This window comes from Myotis nattereri (assembly GCF_964212035.1).
Source record: "Myotis nattereri genome assembly, chromosome: 6".
Taxonomy (NCBI): domain Eukaryota; kingdom Metazoa; phylum Chordata; class Mammalia; order Chiroptera; family Vespertilionidae; genus Myotis; species Myotis nattereri.
This window is the reverse complement of record NC_138081.1, coordinates 81,877,599-81,892,211: the sequence shown is the minus strand read 5'-3', so window position 1 is coordinate 81,892,211 and position 14,613 is coordinate 81,877,599. Positions and strand designations below refer to the sequence as shown.

General features: G+C 36.8%; 1 protein-coding gene across 7 annotated transcripts in view; it reads right to left on the bottom strand.

Moving 5' to 3' along the window:
- Positions 1 to 14,613, bottom strand: part of PTPRK (protein tyrosine phosphatase receptor type K) — a 484,221-nt gene that overhangs the window by 81,997 nt on the left and 387,611 nt on the right. For all 7 annotated transcript variants that reach the window (XM_081094205.1, XM_081094206.1, XM_081094207.1 and 4 more), the window contains exons 9-12: positions 14,466 to 14,575; positions 13,222 to 13,423; positions 9,114 to 9,219; positions 2,692 to 2,965 (exon numbers count right to left, since the gene is read on the bottom strand). In XM_081094205.1, coding sequence (XP_080950331.1) covers positions 2,692 to 2,965; positions 9,114 to 9,219; positions 13,222 to 13,423; positions 14,466 to 14,575 — 692 coding nt within the window. The remainder of the gene's footprint in view (positions 1 to 2,691; positions 2,966 to 9,113; positions 9,220 to 13,221; positions 13,424 to 14,465; positions 14,576 to 14,613) is intronic.

The window sequence follows — 14,613 nt, the reverse complement described above, 5'->3', positions numbered from 1 at the left end:
TTGAAGCATCATCCCATACACCAAAAGGTTGTGGGTTCAATATCCAATCGGGGCACATATTTAGTTATAGGTTCAATCCTGGTTAGGGTGAGTATGGGAGGCAACTAATCTCTCTCTCTCTCTCTCTCTCTCTCTTCTCCCTGTCTAAAAATCAATTAGAAAAACACACACACACACATATCCTTGGGTGAGGAGAGAAAAAAATTACATCACAGTTGGAACATAATTTATCTGAACATAATTTATCCGTTCTTTTTTCTTTTTAATTTAGTTGTTAGGGAATAAATCTTACTTGGTGTGATTATTTTCCTCCTCTTGCTAGACAGATAGGGTTGAGGAAATAGTAGACATAGGAAAGAACACAAATTATCTTTTCTTTTCCTTTTTTTTTTTTTTTTTTTTTTTTTAATGCTGTGGGGTGGCACTGGGAGTTGGAACGTACTTAGGCCTACAATTCCCAGACTTAGTTTATTCAGCTCACATCTTTGAATGTACAAGAGGCTGGAAAAGATGTTAAAGCCAGTAAACAAGACAGAGGCTATTTGTTTTTAGATGCAGTTATAAATGCATCTTGAGTAGTTCTATATCTTGATAAACCAAAAGATTATAATTCTCTCTTAAGCATTTATTATTTTTAAATTAAGTAAAATAAAGTATTGAAGGGGAATCAGTAATTAAAAACGAAAGTATGCACAGTTAGGTCCTTAACTGTGACCTAAGGCCTTCACAGTGAATGGCAAGCGATTAGTTCACTTTCCTGTAGAGGCCAGATGGAATTTTGATCTCCTAAAAGCAATTGTTAACTCTATCAGGATTACCAACCATCGCTGGTAGGAGCCATGTCACTTTAAAAACTCTTTGCCAGGGGAACTGAAATATATTGTTGTTACTCTGTACTTTAACACGTGTAGATAAAGTAACATTTAGAAGAGACTGTTCATAAGAAAGCTTGCTTTTATTTATTTATTTATTAAAATATTTTTATTGATTTCAGAGAGGAAGGGAGAGGGAAAGACATATGGAAATATCAATGATGAGAGAAAATCATTGATTGCCTGCCTCATGCCAATCCCCTACTGGGGATTGAGCCCACAAGCTGGGCATGTGCCTGTGACTGGAATCGAACCTGAGATCCTTCAGTCTGCAGGCTGATGCTCTATCCACTGAGCCACACCAGCTAGGGCAAGAAAGCTTTTAAAGAGTGCCACATAAAATCCTTTATAAATAACATGCATTCATTAATACGCCTCTCATACCACACACCAGATAACAAAAGTCAACTTGTACTCTATCAACTCTCTAAAGATGAATACCCAAACACAGAAGTATGCTTTCTACCCCTATGTTTCTCTACATCCAGAATGGAATATTAACTTTTATAGTCATCTGTCTTTTGAACAGCCCAGTGTTACCAATGGGAGGGAATGATGTGTAGGAGGGAAGCGGGCAGCTGACTTGCCTGGAAAGATTCCCTCTCATGAAGAAATACACTAGAAGACGAGAAGAGCATTGTCACCCAGGAGCAGCCCCTGGCTTTGGGGTGCATTTTAGAAAATGCCGTGGGGCATTTTTCTCTGCCATATTCTGCAAACCAGCCACATACGGTGACCAGAACGATAAAGTTTTCATTCAAAAGCAACCAGTCAATACCCTAAGTTCTCATGGTCCCTGCAGAAATATAAATGGATTGCTATGTCTTCCAGTTAAACTATTCCAAAATATAACTGCTGCAACTAGATAGCACATATTTCACAGCACCTCTCACGTACCCACCTCGGGGACTCAATTACCCAAACCCAGCCATTTCCTATAAAGCTACAAGTCAACAAAAATGTCATTGTGCTAGTGGATTCCAAATTGTGGGCATTTTCTATTCTTAATGTATTTTTTTCTATCTCCCTCTGGAAAGAAATAAATTAAATAAGGTTTAGGAAAGAAAATCTTTCACAGAGACCAGCATGAGGCAGGTTATTTCCCCACGTATGGAGCCACTGGTAGTTTCTAACTTCCTGTTGTGTTTTCCTTTTCAATATTCATTTGGGATCAGCGGCAGTGCTCAAAAACAACTGTGTCCAAAATGGGAAAAGGAGGGGCCACCAGGGAGATGGAAAACAAGGCTCCTCCACGGGCCCAGCATCCAGCCCTCTCCCGGCAGCCTTCTGTTTAGGTTCTGTCAGACGGACCGCAGGCGTCCTATTTGTAATCGGAGGATTGTTACTTGTTATTTACAACTCGGCTTGTACCCCCTGAAAAGTTTATAAGGGTTTATTAGCCTGCTGTGGAACACGCATTCTGTTGATCCTGCAGTCGATTTAATCTTCTGAAGTGCAGCCACTCCTGAGCAAGGAGGACAGAACAATGGCTGATATTCACCAGGGCTCCAGCCCCAGCAGCAAGGCCACACACCCACCTTTCCGAAGTGTTTTGCTCACAGATGCTCTTGTGGGCTTGCCTGAAGTGGGTTCGTAGAAGCTGTTACTAGGAAACAGGAATCCTGAGCAAGGTAACACGTGGGGCCCCCAGCTCAAAACCCTGCACACAGTGGGAACAGAAGCAGCAGCCCCCTGCATATCAATGATCCCGCCCCCCCCCTCCCGTTTTTTAAACTGACAGATGCGACTGAGTATTTATAAAATTTGACTGCGGCTTTGCCTCCGGGCAGTGAACAAGCAGAACTTGGAGGAGGCTTACCTTCTCTACACTGCTCATTGCCTGGAAATAGATGTTGTATCCTTTGCGTGGTGCCAGAGGGGGGTTCCAAAAGCCCTGATAGGTCCTGTTGTCCCCCACTGTGAAGGGGGCAGGTTCAGGAAGATTCCCGGGGGGCAGCTCAGCCGCAAAGTAGTAGGGCGCACCCCCGCTCATGGCGTTTTGGTAGGTGACGGGAACCTGGTAGCATTCCATGGCTCCCGCTTCTCGCTTCGTTCGGTGTGGGTGCAACTCCTCCACCACAATCTGATAAGCACTTTTTGGGAAAGAGAAGATAAAGCACACATTTAGAGATGCTACATACTAAGTGTTCTCAAAAGAAGAATGAAGTATTGGATAATGACCGGCAACACTTCACAAGCCTTTTAAGTCAGTCTGAACACCCTGCTTTCTTGCTTTCAGCTATTTTGCCGTAAGACAGAATTGCCCATGGATGCTAACCCCACCGTGATTCTTAAGGGAGTGAAAAAAGTTTTAAAAAATCAGCATAGACCTCTACACACTTTTCACTGTTAAGAAGTGAGTCACCCTAAGAGGGAACCTGACATTAACCAGAGACACAAAATAAATTATTTGTCTGATATTGTGAAATGTTCAAAGTTAACATTTTCCTTTGAAATGAAGGCATGGAAGGCCCAGCTCCAAGACCCAGGAGCAGAATGGCCGGCCCGGGGCAGAGCCCATGGCACCCGTCTGCGAGTCAGGAGACAGAACGTGCGGAGGTCCTCCCACGCGTGACCTTGACTCCACCTCGCTGTGGCTCAGAGCCATGAGGATCCAAAGCACCAGTGACGTGCTGCATCACGGGCACAGATGGACAGAAATCTGTCCTCGCCACCGAAATAGACTGCCTCTTCCGTCTACAGTTGTTAATAATAAAATGTTACAAACTGCAGAAGCAGATGGCATTTGGCCTATTAAATCTCAAACCTAAACCTTTCAATGTCTTCCTTAAATGTCTTAAACTTTTCTGTAATAGCTGTTATCTTACAGAGCAAAGGAAAAAAAAATGCAATTTTAAAATCAAGATCTGCCTGACCACTTATATTATTTTTTATAAATTTCTCAAACTGCTATATTACTAATATCTTTTCTCCATAGGCCATTCTTTAGGCAAACATTTTTAGGAAATGCATCCCCAAGAAAGTTATTAATATATTTATATATCATTAAAGAATGTAAAAGAATTATGTTTCAGAATTCTAGAAAGTTATTGGAAAGTGACTTGTGGCCCCATACAGAAAATGAATGTGAACAAGCTGTGTGTAGAGCGGCATGCTTGACTCTGAGTCTCCAGGAAAATATGTCAATCAATACGGGGAAAATAGGTGCGGTTAAATGGATTTCCAGAGGAAATAGACCATTTTCTTTAATGAACTTCCATAAAAAGGAAAATGAAGAATGTAAGGAGATAGAAACACACACACACACACACACACACTCACACACACACTCACACACACTCTCTCTCTCTCTCTCTCACACACACACACACACACACACACACACACACACACACACACACACACGGCAGGGGACAGGGGGAGGGATTGAATCTGCCTCTATGACCATTAAAACAAATTTTATACCAGTTTAGAATAGGCTATGAAATTCTAGTTTAATATAAACTGTGTTATACCTACAAACAGAAGACCTTCATATATTTAACAAAGAGCTTTATAAATTCATTTCCCCCCTTAATTATTCAAGTTCCAATTTCCCATTCAAATAGTCCCAAGAAATTGGTAGGTTGGTATCTACCTTCTTTCCCTTAGAAATAGTATGAACCTTTTATTAATGCCAGAAATTAAGATTTGGGCAAGTAACTAAGGCAAAACTCTACGTTATTTGAAATTACATGACCTGCATCATTTTCTATATCTCTGCCAGGTTGGGTCTGCAAGCTCCTAGAAATACTCTTTACAACATACATGCTCTCTGAGGGGTCCATGGAGGAGACTCTTGTTAATTTTAAAATACAAGAAATACGAAGCATAGAGAGAAAAAAAGATCATGGCTGGCATATGCCATATTAAGCACACCTAGTATTCTTTTCCTGTGCATTTTTAATTTAGAATCCATATTTTATAATATACATTTGCATATTTGGTGGATACATACATATATGTAGATTAAACCCACACAAGCACACATTCAGTCTTAACTAATTCTATTAAATTGACACAGGTAGTACATTACAAAAATAAGAAATTTAATTCAAAACAGCTCATCTCTCCAGATCTATAAGGAACAAAGCAAACAGCTGCTCTTGGAGGAGAGGTGAAGGAAGAAAAAGTACAATCTGTTCTTTGGGGGGACCTCATTGAACTTAAGATGGACCTAAACTAAAAGTGATTAAACTCATTTTAAAAATAATATATTTTCCTTTCATTGTTCAATTTGTCTGTGCAAGCTGTTCTCCAACCATATTATTTTACTTAGTTTGGACAGTTCGTTTTCCCCTTCTACTCTCTTATTTATCAATACGAATTAATTAAAGTACCGAAAACAAGGAATGAGAAATCAAATTAAAAGTGATTTGACTGATTGCATGAAATGGGCCTGTGCTTTCTCATCCTCGTGGTTGTCTAATTACCTAATGGTACTTAATTCTAGCTAGATTTAAATATTATTTGAGCTTAGTACTCTGGCAATTTAAAATATTCCAAAGTCACTTGAAGAGCTTATTCACTCTACCCATATTTCATATATTCCCCATTCCTTTTAATTACATTTAAAAAATATTTCTACAATTAAGTTAAAATCAATTTACTGGCATTATGAATCTTCACTCAAAAGTCAAAATATGATTTCCTTATATTAAAAAACTAAAAATGATTTCACTATACAATAATCCATTGTGATTAAACACTGGAATGTAATCATTTTTAATTTTGCGGGAGGCCAAATGAGGACATTTCATCATACAATTTCTCTTCAGTTTATAAGACTGTAAAAGAATATACAAAGGGATTTTGACATTAGCTCAAAAAGTGAGTATATGCTACATCCGGTAGATAGTTTCCTTGATGAAATGCTTAAAAATGCTGGAGATGAGTCCAAAATTATCAATGACAGCCTGCCATGGATTTTTCAACTACTAATAACTAAACTATCTATGAATCTGACTAGTTTCACACCTTCTCAGTGATACCAAATAACAAATTTTGTACAATTCATATTCCCTCTTTTTTAAAAAATTTAAAATGTCTCTTTACAGCTTCAGGAGATTTTCTCCAGTTCCAATGTCTTACTTGGCAGTGGTGGATCAGAGCCACCACTGCCAACATTTTGATGATCTAGAGTAAAGGTTTAAATTTCATTTTGGTTGCCATCATATTTCCTGCTCTTCACCTCTGAGTAACAAAGCTCAAAATCGTGGCATTAACTTTAACAAGGCCTATTTTTGACCTGTTTTACCTCCCTTGTAATATACCACCTGGGGGCACACACTAAATTACCTTATGTGGGTTTCCATTCCAAGTATCCAGCTCTGCACCTAGCACATACTGAATGCTATTGAGTGAATGAATTTATAGAAACATTGAGGAACAAACTCTACCCAACAGGTGCCATGACAGAGGCTCTTGGAAATGGAGTTTGTTTGACATTAGCAAGGCCAGAGAAGAAATAATTAGATATTTCACTGGAGTTGGGACAAATGGATGGTGAAATGCAGTCTGGCAGAGGCTAGTCATTCTGTAAAGTAAGGAAAGATAGATCCTAGTATTTAGAGCTTATGATAGCAAACAAAGATAACTGATGGATGTTCTCAGGAGGTTGAGCTAGGTGCTAAATAGATATGGCTTTTATTGGGAGGGGAGGAGTTGAGCCACAGACTGGCAATGACAACAAGCATTTACAAAGAAGAGATTCTGATAGACTGACAAAAAGAAACTGGGTGGAAAGTAAAGGAGTTTTAAGGACCTGAAGGTAGTAATAAGGATCCAATAAAAGACTTGAAGTACCAGACCATATATACAGTGCTTTGGAATTTTTTATTACATCAAGTTTGGGCCCTCATTTTCAAAGAAATTGGAGTCCTGGACAAGTTAAGTGCCAAGAGAAGGCTCCAGTTACTAGTGGCAATGCCGAAGATGGGAACATGGTCAAAGGAAAGAAGACAGGGCGATATGACTAGAGGACTTAAAAAGCAAAGGAGGCTGGATTCATTTGAGGCCAAAATGCCTGACTAGACCAGTCTGATTCTACCACCAGGCCCCCACCTATGGGTGATACCAAATACATGAACAGATCATTTTTTTTTTTTAAAGGAGCTTGGCCAGTGTGGCTCAGTTGTTGAGCATTGACCTATGAACCAGGAGGTCATGGTTTGACTCCTGGTTAGGGCACATGCCGGGTTGCAGGATCGATCCCCAGTGTGGAGTGTGCAGGAGGCAGCTGATCAATGATTCCTTCTCATCACTGATATTTCTATCTCTATCTCCATCTCCCTTCCTCTCTGAAATTAAAAAATATATGCCTTAAAACAACACACCTAAAAATGGAAATGATAAGATTAGATTATCAGTTGGAAAACAGATTGTTTTTTTTCCTGGTAGTAATGTTAGTTTAAAATACTTTTTTAAAATTTATTATCATTTATTTCTTCTCGTAGTATTAAATTTATTTGAGCACTTATCTTCAAAGTGTAAAACTGGTATTTCTCAGACATTGGGCTCAATTTCAGAAAAGGACAAATGTCTTTCCAATAAGTACAAAGAGGTGCATGTCTGTGTCAGAAAAAGAGAATATATGATTATCAAGAATTATTTTTGCATAATCATGAATTCAGACTGTGTGGATTTTTGGTAATTAATATTTTTGTGTTAAATAAAAAAGCAGAAGAAAGACATTTGATTTAATTCAACAAATTGTCTGAACACCAGCTATGAGCAAAGGATTTACAAGGCTGCAGGCAGTTCTCATTGTCCATGACACATAGGGAGACAGGCTCTGTGTTTCGTTGTGATCATTTTAATCATTGATTTATGATGCCTAGCACCGTGCCTGACACGTAATACCTGGTCAGTCAATATTTGTGCAATAAATTGATTAAATGATTAAAGAGTTAGAGCATGTTATGTTATATAGATAAATAATACACTGTGTTTCCAACTTACATTAAATAAAGCTGAATTCACTCAAATATCTAACTCTTATAAAGATAAATGCAAATACCTGGCAGCTCATCTAAAAAACAGTAGCAGAACTGAACACCTACAAAGTAAATTTTATCACAGGTAGCACGTGTGAATGATCCTGACTACTTGTCAATAGAAAAAGATATTGAATGAAAGCATTTTCTCCTTCTCCTTTGGATCAGCCATCAGACTCACTCACAGTTCATCAATTCATGAATAGCACTGCATCCTTACTTTGTATCCAGTCAGATGTCTTTTCCTCTGCTGTGGTATGCCTAGGCATTTTAGCCAGACAGACTCCGGAGAGTTTTCTTAATGAACTAAGGCTGTTTTATCAATATATATATTTTTTAATTACAAATACTTCTTTCTTTCTAGCGACATAGGATAATCTGAATGGTTAGTATATGCTTATAAGGCCAAATGCATTCATTTTACACATAAAGATTAGTTTTACTTTTTAATAAAGATGTAAACAACTTGAGATCACTCAAATATGAAATAGCTAAACTATTTTTTGTGCCTTGATTTATTTATCAATAGAAATATGAAAACAAAAGTATCCACAAAAATCTGCAAATTTTTAACAGAATCTTGCATCAGTTTTAAATATTTATCTAAAATGGTTAGAATAATTTGACTCAATCCCTGAAAACATAGCTCATAATTATATGGAAGATGAGGGTAAGATGGGGGATTTTAATATTGGAAAGATAAAGGAAATACAAATTGAATTTTAATATTTCCTATGGAATTCCTGATAAGCCACAACTTAGGAATTAAAAGGTCACATAGGCTACATTCATTCTATTTTTATTTTCTCAAAGCTTCCTATTTTTCAATCATTCATGTGAAATTATGCATAAAGGATTTGATGCATTGGATAGGAGGTATTTTCGCATTCTATTTCAAATACCTTCAAAACTCATATACCATAGATATCAACAGAGGAAGTGAAATGAAATGGGACTGGAAAAAAATAAAAGAGCAATGCTCTTAAATCAAACAGCACAGAGAGGTGAATGATTGAATTCATAAATATCCCCTTAGCATTCTTCTCTTAACTACAAGTCTATCTTCAGGCTTTTTCCAAATGAAAAAAACAAAACAAAAGAGAAATAAAACTCCTGATAGTAATTGGCAAATGACTGTCTCAGAAATGATCCACTCACCACTAGTATATTAGCTGCTAAGTAACTATGAGAAAAGATCCCTCACTTTGGCTGTTTTTTCCTTTAACTATTGTTTTTCTCCTCTTACCTGATAGGGGCACCTTTGGCCTGTGCTGGTCTCAACAATACAGTTATTGTGGTGGCAGTTTCATTGAGAGAGGCATCAACTCCTTCATAGTCAGGCAGTGTTGGAGCTGATGCGTAATTAATGACCAAAAAAAAAAAAAAAAGGTTTCAATCAATTAACAGTAATATATCATAGTTCAGGTTGAATAAATGATCCTGACCAAGGAAAAACATCAATTTAATACTTAATTGTCTGAAATGATCCTTATTTTGTAGAATAACATATGCCTGAATGTTAACCCTGGGCATCGAGGACAGCAGAAGATACAGAGCCAAGAATTATTGAAATTTAAATAATAATTTGGCAATTTGTGACACACCCCAAACACTTCGTGAAGCTGTTTTAGGTTTTCGTTTCCCAGAGTCCTTGAATTCAGCAATGATGGGATGGGATGAAGGTGGTAACAGTGGAGACCATGGGGAGCCCTGGTAATGGAGCTGCACATGGAGATGTGGAGATAGGAATGGCGGGAGTGCTGTAAAGGATGCCTGGAGAGGAGGTGCCCTTCATGAGCTAATGGTTGTAGCATGATCCCATATTAGTATCTGGGCCATTTTCACCACTGTGGTTACAACAGAAACATATCAAGGACATGTGATGAATGGGAATGGGAACATTCGTTTTTATTTACCACAAACTAATACATTAGTTGCTGGACATCTGAAAAGAAAATATATTTTCAAAATGTTTGATAATGTTGGGGGAGAGGGGAACTTCCTTCTCCAACTGGTTGAAAAAGTAGCCTCAATTGGCTTTTAAATATTCCCATTTGGAAGGATGTTTGAGGGAGTCTATAATCTGTGAAATGTGTGCATTATTAGAGAATAACAGAACAAGTGGCATCTAATCAATTTTTAAAGTATTTCATTCATTCATTGAACGTTTACTGAATACATACAGTGAGCTCTAAATATAAAGGAAAGTGAAGTGTAGTCTCTTACATTAATAGAATTAAAAGGAGGGCATCACAGTTCATCAGAAATGAGAGTCATAAAAATTTATAGCAAAATATTAGGTGACCCAAAGAGGAAGACAGTTAATTTGCTAAAAGAGTGGTCTCCAAGCCACCTAGATGGCTTCTTAAAACACAAATTGCCAACACATTCCTTCAGAGTTTCTGATGCAGTAGGCCTGGGGAGGGGCCTGATAATGTGCCTTTCTAGAGATTTTCCACATGACATTGTTGGGGTTGGTCTGGGGACCACACCTGGAGAGCACTACCCTAAATTAGTGATGGGAAAAGGGAAGATGAAGCAGGGGAGGCTTCAGGGTTTGGGTGATGCTTAAGCTGAATGTTAAAAGAGTAAAAACTCACCAGAAAGAGAGCTCATATAATAAAAGTCCAGAGAGAGAAAACAGTATGGTTGAAGACACCTAACATGAAATGAAAAGATGTGTTCTAATAACTGTAAGCAGTTTAATATACCTGAACTTTGTGTTCATAGGTAGGAGTGGAGAATGGAAGGAACTATACAAGGATGAGCCACAGATGCTAACCATGCATGGATGATTGGATTTTATCCCACTAAATACATTAGACTAGAGGCCCGGTGCACGGATTCGTGCACTGGTGGGGTCCCTCGGTTGGCCTGCGGGGATCAGGTCCAAACCAGCTCTTCAACATCCCCCAACGGGTCCTGATTGCAAGAGGGTGGTTCTCGGGTGATGCACTCTGGAATTGGGCTCCCTCCTCTCTTCCAATAACACTTTTTCTCTGTATCTGTCTCGCTTTTTTCATCTCACTTTACCCTAAATTTGGCGGTAACTGATAACTTATGGGCATTTAGCTGCAAAATGCAATTATTTAGCAAACAGGATTTACTTAGCCTGGAATCTGCCTAGTCCCTGCTCAATGTCAGGCTCCTGCCCTGGCCCTGTTATGGTGGGAACCTCGTTCTTCCCACCTGAGCTGCTCCTTCGCCTCCTTCCCTCCAAGGAGGTTGCCTGCTGGCGCTACTGTCCACCTGGAAGGAGGGATGCTGCAGCCAGTTTCCCAGCCAAGAGTGGTAGGGGGAAAATTCGCTGCCTCTACTGGAAATCAATATTAAGCGGTTGGGCCAGAGTGGGCACCAGACATTGGGGCTGCAGTGTCCTGCATGTCTCATCATTTAGGTAACTGAGTCAAAAAGTTTCTGTAAGGGCCAGACTCATGACCTCTGCAATGGGCTAGAGACCTGGTAGGGAGCCAGACCCAAAGTGGAGAGCCAATGGGCTAGAAGTCAGGTTCAGGTGCGTCACCCAAGAACCGCAGCTGCCAAGTCACCACAGCTCGGCAGCTCCTGCGTTGAGTGTCTATCCCCTGATGGTCAGTGCGCATCACAGCTACCGGTCGAATGGTCAGCTGGTCGGCTGGTCACTTAGGCTTTTATATATATATAGATGGGGGCGGAGGGACTTAAAAAAGAAATATATGTTGTATAAAGGCAAGGATACTGCTTACAGAGATATTTCAATGATCTGTTTAAAATATTTTCTAATTAGAAAGAAAGGAAAAGTGACATTGCAAAGAGGAACATAATCTGAGAGTTATTTAGGCAGTAGAATCAATAGACATTATATACACACACAACTATATAAATTATGTCTCCAAGCGTCATTTCTCTATGAAATTTTATTTCATGTTTATTTAAACTACTTTTAAAATATCAAGGAATAGAACCACTGGACTCATTGAATAAATTACAGTAAGTTCTTATCCGTTCAAGTGATGCTTAGAACCACAATCATAAATTTTGTCAGCCTGAGCGTGAGTATTATGTGTTCCTAAGATATAGTGGTCGCACCAAGTTTTTAAAGTTCCAATTGAGTACCCATGTACACAGGTTGCTTCAATTGAAAGTGCAATGAAATAATTTTTAAAAATGCTAAATGGGCATTCAGTCTTTAATTAGGGTCCAGTTGTTCAGTGCTATCAGTTTTACAAATTTATGAAAATTCTATAGATATCTCTGTTGAAAGATATTAGTCATTTATAATACTACTGCTAATTCTAGAATGTAGGCAACATGTCTCACTATATCATGATATCAAAAAGTCATATTTTCTAGTAAAGTAACAACAAATATTTTAAAGGGATTATAGTGCATACTGGAATAGCTAATTTTTCATGATATATTTTTAATGTTTTGTATTTTTTCAAAACATTTCCAAATAACATTTTGGACTTAAAAATTATGTACTTTTCTTCTGATACAAATGTTACCAATTGAGAGCAATGATAAAATTTTTTTAATAATGTATTATTCCACTTTTATATGCAACTAGACTTATAATAAAAATAAACATTAAAAGAATAACTTAGAAATGCAAAATTAGCATTTTAATATGTTAAGGGGTTAATATTTTCAGTGTTAACTCATTACATATATAATATATACTTATTTTACTAATCATAAACAAATTATATGCAGAATTACATAAGCTGGATTTGGGGTATTTTACAATGGTAATTTCTGGCAAAAAAATTAATAAGGTTTAATTGATGACTTGACTGAAGAAGTCACATCTGTAAACAATCTAGTCAAAAGTAAACTATTAAACTATGAGCATAACATAATGAAAATTTAATTGTATTTGTTTATCAACCTAACACACTGCCATTGTAAAATCTAGATAAATTTATGTGAGATTCTAAGAGAAAGAAAAGTTCTTATTTGTTTAAAATGATCAGAATCTCAGTAAAAATGGAGCAGAGAGACAAAGGTATATGTTACTAAGATAGTAGAGCAAGGATCATCTTTAATAAAATCCCTTTTCAGTAAAGATCTGATACCAGATTAACAACTCCTCAAAATTATTATAGGCCTATTATATATATAGTGAACTTTGAAAGCTTTCTAGTAAATATATATATATATTTTTAAAGACCATTGTTGATTAAAATTGACTATTTCAGATGCATTTGGATTTGGACATATAACCAAGAATAATCTGTATTGAAATAATTATTTAAAGTGCCTTCAATCATGAATAATATTAAGGATTCAATACGTGAGAAAAACTAAACTCAGTGTATATGTGATACTCTGTGACACACAATTACAAACCGATTCTTTAGTCATTTATATACCTGAGATATTGGTTGTCACATTGATGGCTGTGGCTGGCCCAAAGCCTTTGACGGTGCTGGCTTTTATGAAAAATTGGTACGTAGTTCCAGGATGGAGATGCATAAAGACATGGTGTGTACTGTTCCATAAATTCGATACAGTCTGTGGAGGTCCAGCCACTGGAACTGCGGGATCAAAAGATCTTATGCTGCTGTAGCTAACCTGTTTTAAGAAATACATTTCCTATTACATGTCCAATTTGTCATAATAAATTTTACATAAATCCTTTTAAATAAGATAGCATTAAAGGGCATTTGTGGAGTGAGTCATATTTTAATTTCAGTTCTTTTCTTCTCATTTAATATGGTTACATCCTGTATTTATTATCTCCATGATTGGACCAATATAGATTTATTTTCTTTTATTTAAAAAAGTGTACTTAAGTATAAATATATAATCTTATGTATATAATCTTATATTTTAATGCATATGAAATACAGAATAGGTTCAACAAATATTTGTTTTAATTAACTTAATCTATACTTTGTCCAATTTACATAAATTTTATTTAAATAGTATTTAAGTATGATAATATAGTCACAAATTATAAGACTGCACTTGTGATTCCCATCGCCATGATGCACTCTGTAGCCATTAGAAATTTAAGCACTTTATGCTTTAATCAACACTGACTATGCAGGTACAGAAATACACACTTATACAATTAAAAAAAAATCCATTCTTTTCTTCTTTAAAAATATTATATTTAAAAATAAGATGATAATTTATATTTAAAGTTTAAATATAGTCAGATTTATAATATATATTATAATATTATATATTTTATATATACATATATATGTATATATATTTAGTATTAATCCCCTTCTATGAAACAACTGACATTCAATGGCCTTTCCTAAATCACAGTATGAAATGAATGTCTCAATTTTATAAAAATTCATTCTTTACAATCATCATTAAGTCTGCTTGAAAGGGCCAATCCTGCTTTTCTAAAACAACTGCAAAAATACACATATATTTACTTTAAGAATTTGAAAATTCTAGGTGCCATACAATATTTATTTTGATACTAAATTTTGGGATCAAGGAATATCTAATTAAAAGAGAGGTGAAATAGTAATTATTTTAATCTCTTAATCTTCACTCATTTTTCCCTATTTCCCTTTTCCTTTTCCTCTCCCTTTTTCTTTTACTTTCCCTTTAATCCACATTTCAATTAACTTCCTTGTCCTCCCAATACCTCATATTGGGTGATGACTCCATTTGGATCCAGAGGCTCTTTCCAGTTCAAGAAAATCTTATTTTCGAAGGATGTTCCTTGAAGAGAATTGACCGGTACAGGACCAGGCACTACAAATACATATATTTAGTTATAAGAATTCTTACAT